The 12,847-nt window shown below is 43.4% G+C and overlaps 1 protein-coding gene across 8 annotated transcripts in view; it reads right to left on the bottom strand.

Moving 5' to 3' along the window:
• DDX3X (DEAD-box helicase 3 X-linked) overlaps positions 1-12,434 on the bottom strand; it is a 32,405-nt gene extending 19,971 nt beyond the window's left edge. For 4 of the 8 annotated variants that reach the window (XR_010154624.1, XR_010154625.1, XM_016943391.4 and 1 more), the window contains exons 1-13: positions 11,429-11,555; positions 9,568-9,644; positions 8,266-8,323; positions 6,631-6,678; positions 4,065-4,197; positions 3,029-3,187; positions 2,846-2,945; positions 2,331-2,466; positions 1,860-1,945; positions 1,554-1,652; positions 1,283-1,443; positions 357-501; positions 133-277 (exon numbers count right to left, since the gene is read on the bottom strand). Coding sequence is in view for 4 of the 8 variants with exons in the window: in XM_016943391.4 (XP_016798880.1) it covers positions 133-277; positions 357-501; positions 1,283-1,443; positions 1,554-1,652; positions 1,860-1,945; positions 2,331-2,466; positions 2,846-2,945; positions 3,029-3,187; positions 4,065-4,197; positions 6,631-6,678; positions 8,266-8,323; positions 9,568-9,570 (1,273 nt within the window). In the remaining 4 variants the exon portion in view is untranslated. Of the gene's footprint in view, positions 1-132; positions 278-356; positions 502-1,282; positions 1,444-1,553; positions 1,653-1,859; positions 1,946-2,330; positions 2,467-2,845; positions 2,946-3,028; positions 3,188-4,064; positions 4,198-6,630; positions 6,679-8,265; positions 8,324-9,567; positions 9,645-11,428 lie in introns of all 8 variants that reach the window. The other 4 variants (XR_008542046.2, XR_008542047.2, XM_016943388.3 and 1 more) reach the window with 4 other exon arrangements.
• Positions 12,435-12,847: the final 413 nt, after the last annotated feature.

The following is a 12,847-nucleotide window of genomic DNA, read 5'->3' as shown; positions in this document are numbered from 1 at the left end:
AGAAACAGAGCAGGTCAAATACTCCCATGCTGATCAGTAATGGGATCACACCTGTGAATAACCCCTGCACTCCAGCCTGGGCAACAAAGAGAAACCCCCATGTCTAATAAAATAAAAAATTCATAATGTTACCTGTTGCATTTAGGAGGTCAAGCAGAAATGACCGTTTGTCTGATTCTTCCACCCAAACTACTTTCTGTGTGATGTTTTCAGAGGTAGAGCCAACTCTTCCTACAGCCAAGAAGATATATTCATCTAAGAAATCACGAGCCAGCATCTGAAAGAAAAAAAATTTTTATTATTACCTGAGATAAACAAATTTCTAAATAAATAAAATTTGCAACATCAAACAGTACCTGTATTTCCTTAGGAAAAGTAGCACTAAACATCATAGTGTGGCGGACACCCTTTGGAGGCATAGTATCTTGTTCGACTATTCTACGAATCTGAGGCTCAAACCCCATATCCAACATCCGATCAGCTTCATCTAACACCAAGTATCTGTCATGTCATGAAAAAAAACAAGCCTGAGTTTAGAATTTGAGGAGAAATCAAGATGGTTTTAGTATGGCTGTTAGTATAATTACAATTACAACTGTATAGGTTATTACAATTATATATTCATTAAGATGGTGCCTCACACTGCATAATTTTACAGACACAGCACAGGATTCTTGCCACTACATAAGTCATTCAAGATTACACAGTCAAATTAAGCCCATCCTAGTTGACTGTCCCACGAGCTGATCATTGTTGTAAGTCTCAACCAAGATGTTACTGATTTTTCAACATTAAAATTACAATGAACAAGCTTTTTGTAAAAGTTAGATGTCTGAAATACATCACTTCTCAGCCTTAACATTTAGACAATGTTAACACCACCACAAAACTAATGGGCAGTAACTTTAATACTGCATCCCATACATTTAAAAATTAACATACTTGGCCGGGTGCGATGGCTCACACCTGTAATCCCAGCACTTTGGGAGGCCAAGGCAGGCGGATCACCTGAGGTCAGGAGTTCGAGACCAGCCTGACCAACATGGAGAAACCCCGTCTCTACTAAAAATACAAAAATTAGCCCAGCGTGGTGGCACATGCCTGTAATCCCAGCTACCTGGGAGGCTGAGGCAGGAGAATCGCTTGAACCCGGGAGGCAGAGGTTGTGGTGAGCCGAGATCGCGCCATGGCACTCCAGCCTGGGCAACAAGAGCGAAACTCTGCCAAAAACAAAAGAACAAAACAAAACAAAACAAAAAAACAAAAACAAAATAAAACATACTTGCAAAAGTCTAATCCAATCTTTCCTCTTTCCATCATATCCACTAGACGTCCTGGAGTGGCTACTAACAAATGGCATCCACGTTCCAAGTCTCGAATCTGCTGACCAATATCGGCACCACCATAAACCACGCAAGGACGAACTCTAGATCGGTATGAAAACTATAAGCAAAAAAAGTGTTATGAACTTCAAGGTCAAAATTTTTACATGTTCATAAAACATTTAATTAGAATCAATGAAAAAGCTAATAATCACTGGAACTCATACTTACTTTTCTGGCTTCCTCGTAGATCTGTACTGCCAACTCTCTCGTTGGTGCTAATACCAAGGAGATTGGGTATTGTTTGCGGCGCCCATACCTTCCATTTTCCTAAGAAATAAGTTAATTTTTAAGTTAACTCTACCTACCCTGTTTGAAAAGTTCATCACAACATAATACCCTTTTGTAATTTATAGATTACAGATTACACTTGAAAACTGGTTTTCATTCTACTTAAGTCTTAGCATCATTTAGAAAGCCCTCTCAATGGCCACCTACAAAGTTCTACAATTTCCCATTTTATAAAGAAACATCTACCTTCATGGCCCTCAAAGCCTCGCCTGGACCATCTGAATAAATCTGACTCAAGATGGGCAACAGAAATGCTGCAGTTTTTCCAGACCCTGTTCAAAAACAAACAAACAAATCCTGCTCATTACTTTTAAACAGACATTGGTAGATGACAGTGTTTTTTAACTACCCTATTACTAATAATTAGTACTTTTAGTTTATGCTTAAGTTTTCCAAAAAGTGGCTTCTCTGCTCCACCTCTAAGAGGAGTCAGCAAACTGAGACTATTTTGTAAATAAAGCCTGCTATTGTTATAAATAAAGCTCTTACGGAATACAGCCGTAACCAATAATTTATGTATCACCTATGGCTTCTTTCACAGTCCAATAGCAGCGCAGAGCAGCTGCAAAACTGCATGACCCATAAAAAATAAAATATTTTATTGTCTAGTCCTTTACAGAAGAAATATGATGTTTTACTCTTATGAGTTGAGCTTACCTGTTTGGGCACAAGCCATCAAGTCTCTTTTCTCTTTGATAATAGGAATAGCATGCTTTTGCACTGGAGTTGGGCGAGTATAACGAGTAAGCTCAATGTTTCCCATGATAATTTCTCCCATCTCAACATCACTGAACTGTTAAGAAATTCAATGTGGTTAGGAATGCTATCTAGAGCTATTTCTGTTTTATACTAATAATGGAAACAACCAACCAACAGCTGATTGGTAACTCAGTTTATAGTTTAAGTAAAATTATCACATTATACTTTGAGAAAAACCAACCCCCAGGCTTACTGCACATTGGAGAAGACTTTGGGTTGTTCCTATGTTTGACCCATTTTCTATTTTAGGTAATAAATTATTCATAATGGTGACACTGAACTCAACTTCTCCTTTTCCACAAATCTATGAAGCCTCTGGTCTACATGACTTTATGAAGCCCATCTCACATTCTAATGTAACATGAAAACATTTAACCTCTCTGTGTCTTAAAAAGTCAAGCAAAAATACTCACACTTTCAATATGTGGAGGACAGTTGTTGCCTGTTGCCTCAACTGGAATGTCATCGTATTTCTCAAAATTAATCCCAGTGTTGCCTCCAGAAAAGAGTTCCCTCAAATCAAAAAATGGATAAGTTCATTTGTTACACTAGCTAGTAAGGCTTCATCACAAGTAACATACACTTCAAAAACTTACTGTTCCAAGCGTTCACTTGGTGGGAGTGGTTTTGACCAATCATCTTCATCTGATTTGTCACACCAGCGACTGTTTCCACCACGTTCAAATTTGCCAAAGCCACTTCTGTCACCACGGCTGCCAATGCTGTCGTAATCACTCCGTCCACGATCATCAAATCTGAACAGCACAAGCAATTAATCAGAATCATATCATTTAACCATTATCAGATTCTTATCCCTACTCTAGAACTGTATCTGGAGACTTAAGTTATGGCTAACCATAAGGATGTCAACAATCCAATTCTGAGTTACTTGACAAATAAGGCTCTCTAACCAGCATCATTTACATAACCTCGTTTTCTAAAATCAGTAATCTTTACATTTCTATAAAGTTGTATAGCCTAAAAGGCCTCACAGATGCCAAAATTAAGAATAAGGATTTTATTTGAAATCGGCACACAGCTCACAACCTTCATTTAAAGTGCTCATCCAAATATATTTAATGGTAGGGAAAAGAAGAAAATAGCACACCAAATATCAATCGTCCTAGTTATACTAGGATGTCACTTAAAGGACAATTCACCTGTGTGACAGACTTTGGATAAAAGGTAGAAAATAATCCTTACCTGAACTAAGATGTTTTTAAGAGTTTTAGGCCTGTTTGCGAAAAATCAGGACACAGGACTAACCACAGCTATTAGGCACGTGGGGTCAGTTCACCACACTTGTGTAATCAAAAATACAAGGTGTTTAGAAATTGTTACAGAGTCCACAAAAATCCCAACCAAATTAGGCCATTCACTAGATGAACTTACTCTTTTAAGTAGAACATATAAAACTCGAGAAATAGAATAACTCATTTCATTATGCCAATGAGCATATTCCTATTTTCATCTAATTTCTAAGTAACAGGTTCAATTTAGTAAAAGCCTCTTACGGCTAAGAAAATACAATGACCAAACAGACATAATGCTTAACATCCAAACAGGTGGTCAGGATAATGACTTATTAAACTGTTATTATACATACACGTAAGGTGATAAGAAATCACCTACCTTCCCCTTGATCCACTTCCACGATCACTGAAGAAGCTAGACTTCCCTCTTGAATCACTACGAGATCCAAAACTGCTATACGCATCCTTATCTTTGCTAGAACTCCACCCTGAACTGTCTTTATCGTAGAAACCTTTGATTAAAAAAGCACAAATACATTTTATTATTAATTAGAAATAGGAACCATGTTAAGGTATTATCAATCTTTCTGAATTTGAAAGCCTCCACTGACTATCTTATCTCTGTGGGCTCGAGGTTCAATCTCAAGATATTCCTACCATGGCACTGTAAGAGAACCAAGATTTAAAGCTGGTTTACACCAAGACAAAGTTTTTCTTTAATTCTCCCCACTAGAAAATACTGTCCACTGGCCAGGCATGGTGGCTCACGCCTGTAATCCCAGCACTTTGGGAGGCCAAGGCGGGCAGGTCACCTGAGGTCAGGAGTTCGAGACTAGCCTGACCAACATGGAGAAACCCCGTCTCTACTACATATACAAAATTAGCCGGGCGTGGTGGCCCATGTCTGTAATCCCAGCTACTCAGGAGGCTGAGGCAGGAGAATCACTTGAACCCGGGAGGCTGAGGTTGCAGTGAGCCAAGATTGCGCCACTGCACTCCAGCACGGGAAACAAGAGTGAAACACCCTTGTCTCAAAAAAAAAAAAATTACTCTACACTAAATCAAGCAATCTGACAGTCTAAGAATGTTTCTCAATGAATACTACCTCTAAGTGGTCAACAGCTTTGCCTGTAACGCATTATGACGTTGTGTGACCATAACAATTTAATTTCCATTCATTTTATAGGTGTGAATGAGTTTACTAGGAAAAACAGTTACCATTGTTTCCATGTTTCTTGGAGGTGGTATTCATTTAGAACATTCTTAGACTGTCAGATTACTTGGTTTAATACAGTATTTTTCAGTTTCAATAGTATAAAGTACAAGAACACTAATGTCAAATTGTAGTATTATTTTAGTGGTTCATCTACTATAAGCTTGATGACAATCAGGAATACCTGGGAAAAAGAAAAACCCTCATCACTATATATTCTCAGTATAGACAAGGTTCCTGGGTACAGCTATAAATATCCAGGTAAGGGGATGACAAACATGTAAATTAACCCAAAGACAGGTAGAGGGTTTAAAGACAGGTAGAGGGTTTAACTAGCTTCAGCAACACCTTATTAAACAGAAACAGCTTCTCAATTCAGTTACTTTCCTTCTGCCTTCTACCTCCTACCGTTAGGCCAGTCAGGTGACCAACAGCCTTTGCTAGCAAGAAAGAGTTAAGTTAGATTGCCAGATCTCTACCAGCTCTAAAACCTCTATGATACTGCCATATACACGAGGGTCAATTCTAGCTAGTATACTAGGAATATTGAGAACATCCATGATGATAAAGACAAATTCCAAAGTAACCTCCCCTAAAAAGAATATAATGCCAGCCAGGCATGGTGGCTCACGCCTGTAATCCCAGCACTTTGGGAGGCTGAGGCGGGTGGATCACTTGAGGTCAGGAATTCGAGACCAGCCTGGGCAACAAGGCAAAACCCCGTCTCTACTAAATATACAAAAATTAGCCGGGCATGGTGGCACATGCTTGTGATCCCAGCTACTTGGGAGGCTGAGGCAGGAGAATCACTTGAACCCAGGAGGCGGAGGTTGCAGTGAGCCCGCGCTACTGCACTCCAGCCTCGGCAGCAGAGCAAGGCTCCGTCTCAAAAAAAAAAAAAAAAAGCCAAAGTGATCTTCTGGTAGAAATAATACAGATTTTATATCCATGCATTGCCAAGACAGTGAAGGTAATACAGACTACATATGGAGATGGAGGAACAGCAGCAAACCATGTGCTCCCCTGTGGACTCTCCACTCTTCCTATCTGCCTTCTTTATACATTATCTTCCCTCCTCATCTTTGGTTTTCCTGACTTTCCCTTTTCCTCCAAATTTTGGATGGTCTATTTTACAGAATATAAAGCACCCGAACAGCTGTCTCATAATATGAAACATATACTAGCTGTCATCTATCGCTACGTTACAATTACAATGGGAAAAGACACCAGATATTGTAATACATTTTGGACAAAACCTTTCAAAAGCAGCAAGGCAAGGAGATGAAACCAGAGAATCACTTCCAACGCTGTAAAACTTGTTAACTGTTCTACAATAAGCCCATCTTCATTTCTGGCAACTTTGCCAAGACAGAAATAACCAGGTTGTTATCATTATACAGCTTGGTTTACACAGTAGGGCACCCACCTCTTCCAAACTAAAACCATGCTGTGAATGATTACAAACAGATTCAGCACAAGACTAGTGAAACTGTACAAAACCATGCCCTTGGCGTCAGAACAGTTTGACATAGGAATGCCGAATTTCCCACTGCGTAACATTAGATGAGTTCTTCCAAAATTATTAAGCTCTAGTATTTGAACCAAGGCTGACAGAAGCATAGAAAAACAACACCATGTTTAGACCTCCCCCAAATGCCTGGTTTTCCTTAGGCTTTACTAATTTCTAAAGGAGGCAAAAAATAGACCTACGAAGTTACTTGTGAGGACCTACCTTTAGTAGCTTCTCGGTTCCTTAAATGAGGAGGAATATAGCGCCCTTCTAAAAAAAAAAAAAATATATATATATATATGTAAAATTAATTAAATGCCAAAAAACCTTCCATTTAAATTTCTGTTACTAAAAAATGGTTCTGGGAAATTAAAATCTCCAGCCTTCCAATCTGATTACTTACCTGGACACTGAGGGGGGAAAAATAAGAATCTAATTTTAAATGGGTTACTGCTTTATAAGGAGAACTCTGAAAGGAGTTTGATAAAAAAAAAAAGCTGATTTGGAACCTAATAGTTGAAATTCACAAATTGAGCACATTTAGCCACCAGTGGTCATTTAATGTGATTTTTTTAAAGGCCTGCTAGATTTAAGAGAACTGTCATCAAAACTGTCAACAAAAGCATTAAGTATTACTGTAACAATTTAAGATTACTCATGTAACATATCTCACAATCTTTTGTTTCTATGCCAGTAAGTTGCAAAACATACAATAAATAAACAAGGAAAAGCTGCAAAGGGGAGTTAATTTCAAGGAATTGCAGGTTTTAATTTGGGGCTTGCTGAGTTTAAGGAAAGTTGACAGTTGCTCTGTATGCGAGCAGGAGTACAGCCTCGAATATGGATAAGCAAAAAAAGCAAATAACATAAACCCAAACAAATTTGCTTTATAACTAGTAAACGTGTCATTTTTCTTTTTCACTTCTAGACTGAATTAAACATTTTTAAAAATCTCTACTAGGACAATCAGTTCCTAAAAGATTCTTAGCATGACAAATAAGGTGAAAGTTAAAGCAACCACCAAGTAATTTTGTGCCCAGTGAAGCTGTTCTTGCCTAAAAATGAGGACACATCATAGCCCATACTCTTTTGTTTTAATAAGTAGGAAGAGATCTGAGCTAAAAATAAGGGTCTATTGCCCTTATAATAAACCACCAAGATCCCCTATCTTAACACTAACCTCTAACAAGTCTCTAAATAACCCCCCTTAGAAGAAAAAAAGCAACTTTTCTAATGCCTTTTTAAAAGAAATGACACATTTGAAAACCTAACCTAACCACCAATCCAAAATTCAGTATAGTCTTCTGTTCTTCAGGAGAAAGGAGTAGCTATAACCAATGAAATGCATATTCCCTTAATTCAATTTAATAAATATAGTCAGTTAACAGGGACACATTCCCATCACCTCTAAACTGGGCTCAGGATTTATAATGGACAAAAACTCTTCTAGAGATAATTTGATATAATAAGGTTCTTTCCAATGATTAGCTGCTTTTACTCAAGAGAGCCAGCTAGTCATTGATGTTTTATCAGAAAGGCACAGCTATTCGGGAGGCTGAGGCAGGAGAATCGCTTGAACCCGGAGGCAGAGACTGCGGTGAGCCGAGATCACACCATTGCACTCCAACCTGGGCAACAAGAGCAAAGCTCCATCTCAACCAAAAAAAAAAAAAAAAAAAAGGCAACGATGCTTTAGATTGATCACTAAGTACTACATAATTCTATAACACAAAGACTACATAATTCTTTAAGCAGTAAAAAATTGAAAGGCAAATTTCTTAAATTTTACATAAGCCCAATGAAATCTTAAGATGTTAAGCTCTAATATTCAATAAACCCGTAAGATGTTGTACTTACTGCTGGCTGTACTTCCTCCACTCTGATTATCTGAAGAGTTCAGGTCTAGGCCAGCAAACTAGAAGAGAGTGAGATGGTTAGCACCCCATGTGCTCAAATACTACATTAAGAGAAAACTAGTCCTGCCCTCTAGCATTTGCTAGTACTGCATTCAAGTAGTTGCCCAGTCCACCTCACAGGGCTAATACCAACCCTTAATGAGAATGTGACTAAGAATGTTTTCAAGTCTGCAATGCTCTAAGCAAATGCAATATTACTATTGTATATACTACAGAAGGCGGCACACCAAGATGCTTGTGCTATTCAGTAGCAACTGTCCAAATTTAATTCATGCATTCAAAATAAATTTTCACTAACATGTTCCATAGCACAGGCTCCCTAATCACCAAACTAAAGCTTACACTGAATCTCAAAATTATTCCTCAATGTCAAATAGATAAAGGATTCGTTTTAGTGCCGGTTATGAAAGTTTCCAATGCCAACTTTCCGTAATACTTGATATTTTAAACCTAAAATGCACACCTGAAAAATGTCAGGACAAATTTCGAAGTGGCCGTTCTTTTAGTTAGATACTTCATCCCTAAATATTGCCCAAGTATTTTTAGTCGGGTAGTACTCTTAAGAACAACAAAAAAATAGCAATATACCTACCACTTACAGAACACTATGTTAAGCACAACTCTTAAGTAGTTTGTTTCGTTTGTTTTTATTTTTATTTTTTTTGAGACAGAGTCTCCCTCTGTCATCCAGGCTGCAATTCAGTCAAGTGATCTCGGCTCACTGCAACCTCCGCCTCCCTGAGTAGCTGGGATTACAGGGGTGCGCCACCACGCTAGGCTACTTTTTGTACTTTTAGTAGAGATGGGGTTTCGCCATGTTGCCCAGGCTGGTCTCCTGACCTCAGGTCAGGTGAACCACCTGCCTTGGCCTCCCAAAGCACTGGGATTACAAGCATGAGCCCGGCCTGAAGTAGTTACCTGTTTTTACCCCATTTTAACATAAGTTCAAAGATGACTTTGAATAAATGGCACAACTGGCGTTCAATGCTCTTAAAGAGTAGGACATCTTAGTGCCTTTCATCTCTATTTCTACCTATCCCCTTACACTGGTAGCTCAAAAGCCTCTTCATTCTAGAAAAGGGTTATGTGCTACCTTCATAACGTTTTATAACCAGGAACTACTCACAAGTAGTTGGGGGAAAAAACTATACATGCAAAGTGTTTCATTTTTCTCAAAAAAGCCACAAAAGACCAAGTCACACAGTACCGTTGCCAACGTGTTTGCAAAAGATGCACTACATACCATGTTTATAAATCTTGTGTTGAAAGCTCAATATGATACGGCCAAACCGCATGCATCATCAATGGAGTCACTGAAAACTGGAAGCAGATGCTATACTTTTAAAAAATGAGTGTAAGACTTCAGGCACCTAATTTCCAGAATTTCTATGAGCAAAAACACCACCGCGTTTTCTCTTGCTACCATCAATATTTTAAAGCACGGTAGGAACACAAACGTTCCTTTTGCACTTGTTATAGCACAATTTTGCTTTTTAAATAAGGTTCACTGTTGCCTAGAATCCTTAAAAGGACACTATAGCTAAATGGAAAATGGTAAAACTGGGAATACTCTGTGCTGCTGGTAGGTTGTTAAAGTGTCTGTGTTCAATTCAACATGTAAGTGTCAGCAATTAGAGGATTTAATATAATTGGTTCATTAACGGGTAGAAAATGCTTTCAAAGGAACAGATCAATTTCTAAAAAATATTACATATGACTACATTAAAATATGTATTCAATTAATTTGTGCCACTAAACTTCCTCTCAGGATTATTCCGGAGTTTGTGAAATCAACGCTCCCCTAATCACAGTAGACAGTAGTTTATTTAAAAGCTCCGCATAACCCACACAAGAGCTTATCTGAAGCCTGGTGCCACTGTTGCGGTGGGATGCAGACTTCCTGCCACCAAAGTCCATAACCTTCTCCTCTCAGATCACACATCTTTCTCTCCTCTGCCCCTAAACCCTTAGAAGAGGGGATTCTGGCTAAGAGAAAAGACCCGGGGGCCTGGGACCCATTGCAAGATTCTACTCCACAGACAGCAACAAATCAACAACGAAACTGTTTACTTCCCCCCTAAGCCGGGTGTTTTTCCAATGGCGGATTCCTGGATCACTAACACGAAGACACTCCCACAACCCGCGATGACCCCTCCACCCCAGAAAAACAACGCGGGACTCCCGGCTAACATACCACACAGGGACAATCTGGGGCAAGCAAGGAGGAGAAAGGGCCTCGCTGGCTCCCTAACCTCCCCGCCACGTCCAACCTCTATCTCCAGAGACCAGCGCGCAGCGGCCCATTCCTGCCTCCCCTCCCCGCCCCCACCCCTCCCCCACTCCTCCCCAATCTTCTGCGTCACAAAACTTTCCACTCCGGAAACGCAGCCTCCCCGGCTGCGGCGCAGGGCCCCCGGACCCTGCGGAACCTGGGCTGAAGCGAAAAAGCCAGCGGAAGGAACCCAGGAAAAACAAGAAACCCATTCCCTCCTCCTTTCCAGGCCTTCGCCCGCCCGAGACCCGCCGTCTCCCGGAGGTGAGCCACAGCGCCGCCCAGCACCACACAAAAGAGGCCGCCGCCATTACCCCGAGCGAAGACCGCCCCCTCCCACATTCCTGGGCCGCGTTCTACCCCTTGCTCGCAGGCACGCAAACACCGGGTGCCGCCAGGTCCTCCGGACGGGAATCCAGGCTGCGCCAGCCGTGAAGGCCGAAGCCCTCCAAGCCAAAAGGGCCTCCAATCGCGTCCCGCCGCGCTGCGCACTCCCGCAAACCCCCCCGGGTCACTAATCAGTCGGGATTCGCGCATGCGCATCCCCGCGAGAGCGCGCGCACTCCCTCCCCCTCCGCCCGCCTGCGCACGCACACACAAAAGCCGCCATTGTGCTCGTCCCGGGGACAATACAGCGGGCCGAGACCGGGCCCGGGCGACAGCCCCAACCAACATTCCTGTCCCTCCATAGCCCCGGGGCACTCACACCCGCCAGCCCGGGGCACCCAGAAAATGAAAAGTAAGGGTGCCGGTTAGCGCTGCGCCATTAGCCAGGTTAGGTCAGGGGAGGAATTCACGCAGCAGCCAGCCCGGTGGGGTTCTTGCGGCTCACCTGCTGGTCCAGCCCGAGCGCATTTTCCACTGCCACATGACTCATCCCTGAAGAGTACCGAGAACTCGGAGTCTTCCGCTGCTAAGCGAGTGTTTGTTCCACCGCGAAGGCCCTCTCACGGGAGAACTGCGGCTCTGGAGCGCACCGCGCGGCCACGGAGCTAATATACCCGCTGGAAAGCCGGCTACGTCAGCACGTACAACGTGTGCCCTCCCTCTCACGCCGCAATTCCCTGTCGCGGCGACTTCTGCCCGACTACTGCGCGCTCCCTCAGGTCTAACCTCAAGGGATTTCCTACTTAGTCCTGTCGCCCCTAGCAGTCCTGCCTTGGAGCTTAGGGTGCCAAATGCTGTCCCAGTTCTCTCGAGCTACACTTCCCGTGCTCTCCGCTAAAACCCTAGTCTCAGCCTCGGAGTTCTCGAGATCTCGCGAGAACTTGCGTCTCCCGCTTCCCACCGGCTAAGACGCCTGAAAATGTTAACCTAGGCCTCTTCGCTCCCCTTTCCAACTCTATGCACTCAGCTTTCGTTTTTCGTTTTTTTTGTTTTTTTTTTTTTCCTAACACTGGCCTTCACTCTAATTCCTCTCTCAGTTCCCGGGCTTGGAGATGTGGTGGGATTTCTCCGGTCTAATCTGCCCTCGCTCTTCCGCGGGTAGCCTCCCCTTAGTGGGAGCTAGGCAGATTCCCGAAACTGAGAGGGCGGCAGGCCACGTGACCGTAGGTGTCGCGTGCGGTGGCCATTTTGTGAAGCAGGAAACGGTGGCTTGAATATAGAGTGCTCCGGACGGGGGAGGGGAGGGGAAAAGGAGGAGAGAACAGAGGGAAGGGGAGGAGGGGGAGGGAAAAGAGGGGAGCGGAGTAAGGGGAAAGGAGGAGGGAGGAGGGTAGGATGGTGACCGGGGCGGGAGTCGGGGGGAAATGGAGGGGAGCCGGCGGCGCGCGCAGGTGGCCGGACACCTTCCTGCGCGGTTGCCTAGGCAGCGGGGGCGCCGCCTAGAAACACACAATGGCCCCTCCTGGCCAACCCCCCGACGTGTGCGCGCGCGCCGCCGCCCCCGCCCCCCGCGGTGAGGGAACAATGAGACAGTCACGCGCTGATCCGGAACCGCCGCTGGCGCGCCCTCCCGGGACCCCGGCTCTCCGCAGGAATGCGGGCTCCATTTGCCCCTAGTTTCCTCCCGCGGGGCGCCCAGCGGCTTAGGGCCGGTGACCACCGGCGTTGCGGGGACCCCGCGGGTGGCGAACGGCTCTTCTAGGGCCCAAGGGTGTCGGGAATGTTTGTAGCCGGTGCAACCTGGGCCTGCCGGAGGGGCTGCAGCGGGGTTACCGGCCTGGGCTCGGGGTGACTCTCAGGCCGCTGCGGTGGATGAGGAACAGGAGGAACCGGGTTTCTGCCGTCGGTGGAACCTCTTCCTGTG

The sequence above is a fragment of the Pan troglodytes genome, chromosome X, assembly GCF_028858775.2.
Source record: "Pan troglodytes isolate AG18354 chromosome X, NHGRI_mPanTro3-v2.0_pri, whole genome shotgun sequence".
NCBI lineage: Eukaryota > Metazoa > Chordata > Mammalia > Primates > Hominidae > Pan > Pan troglodytes.
The sequence above is the reverse complement of the archived record's forward strand: the minus strand, read 5'-3'. Positions and strand labels throughout refer to the sequence as shown.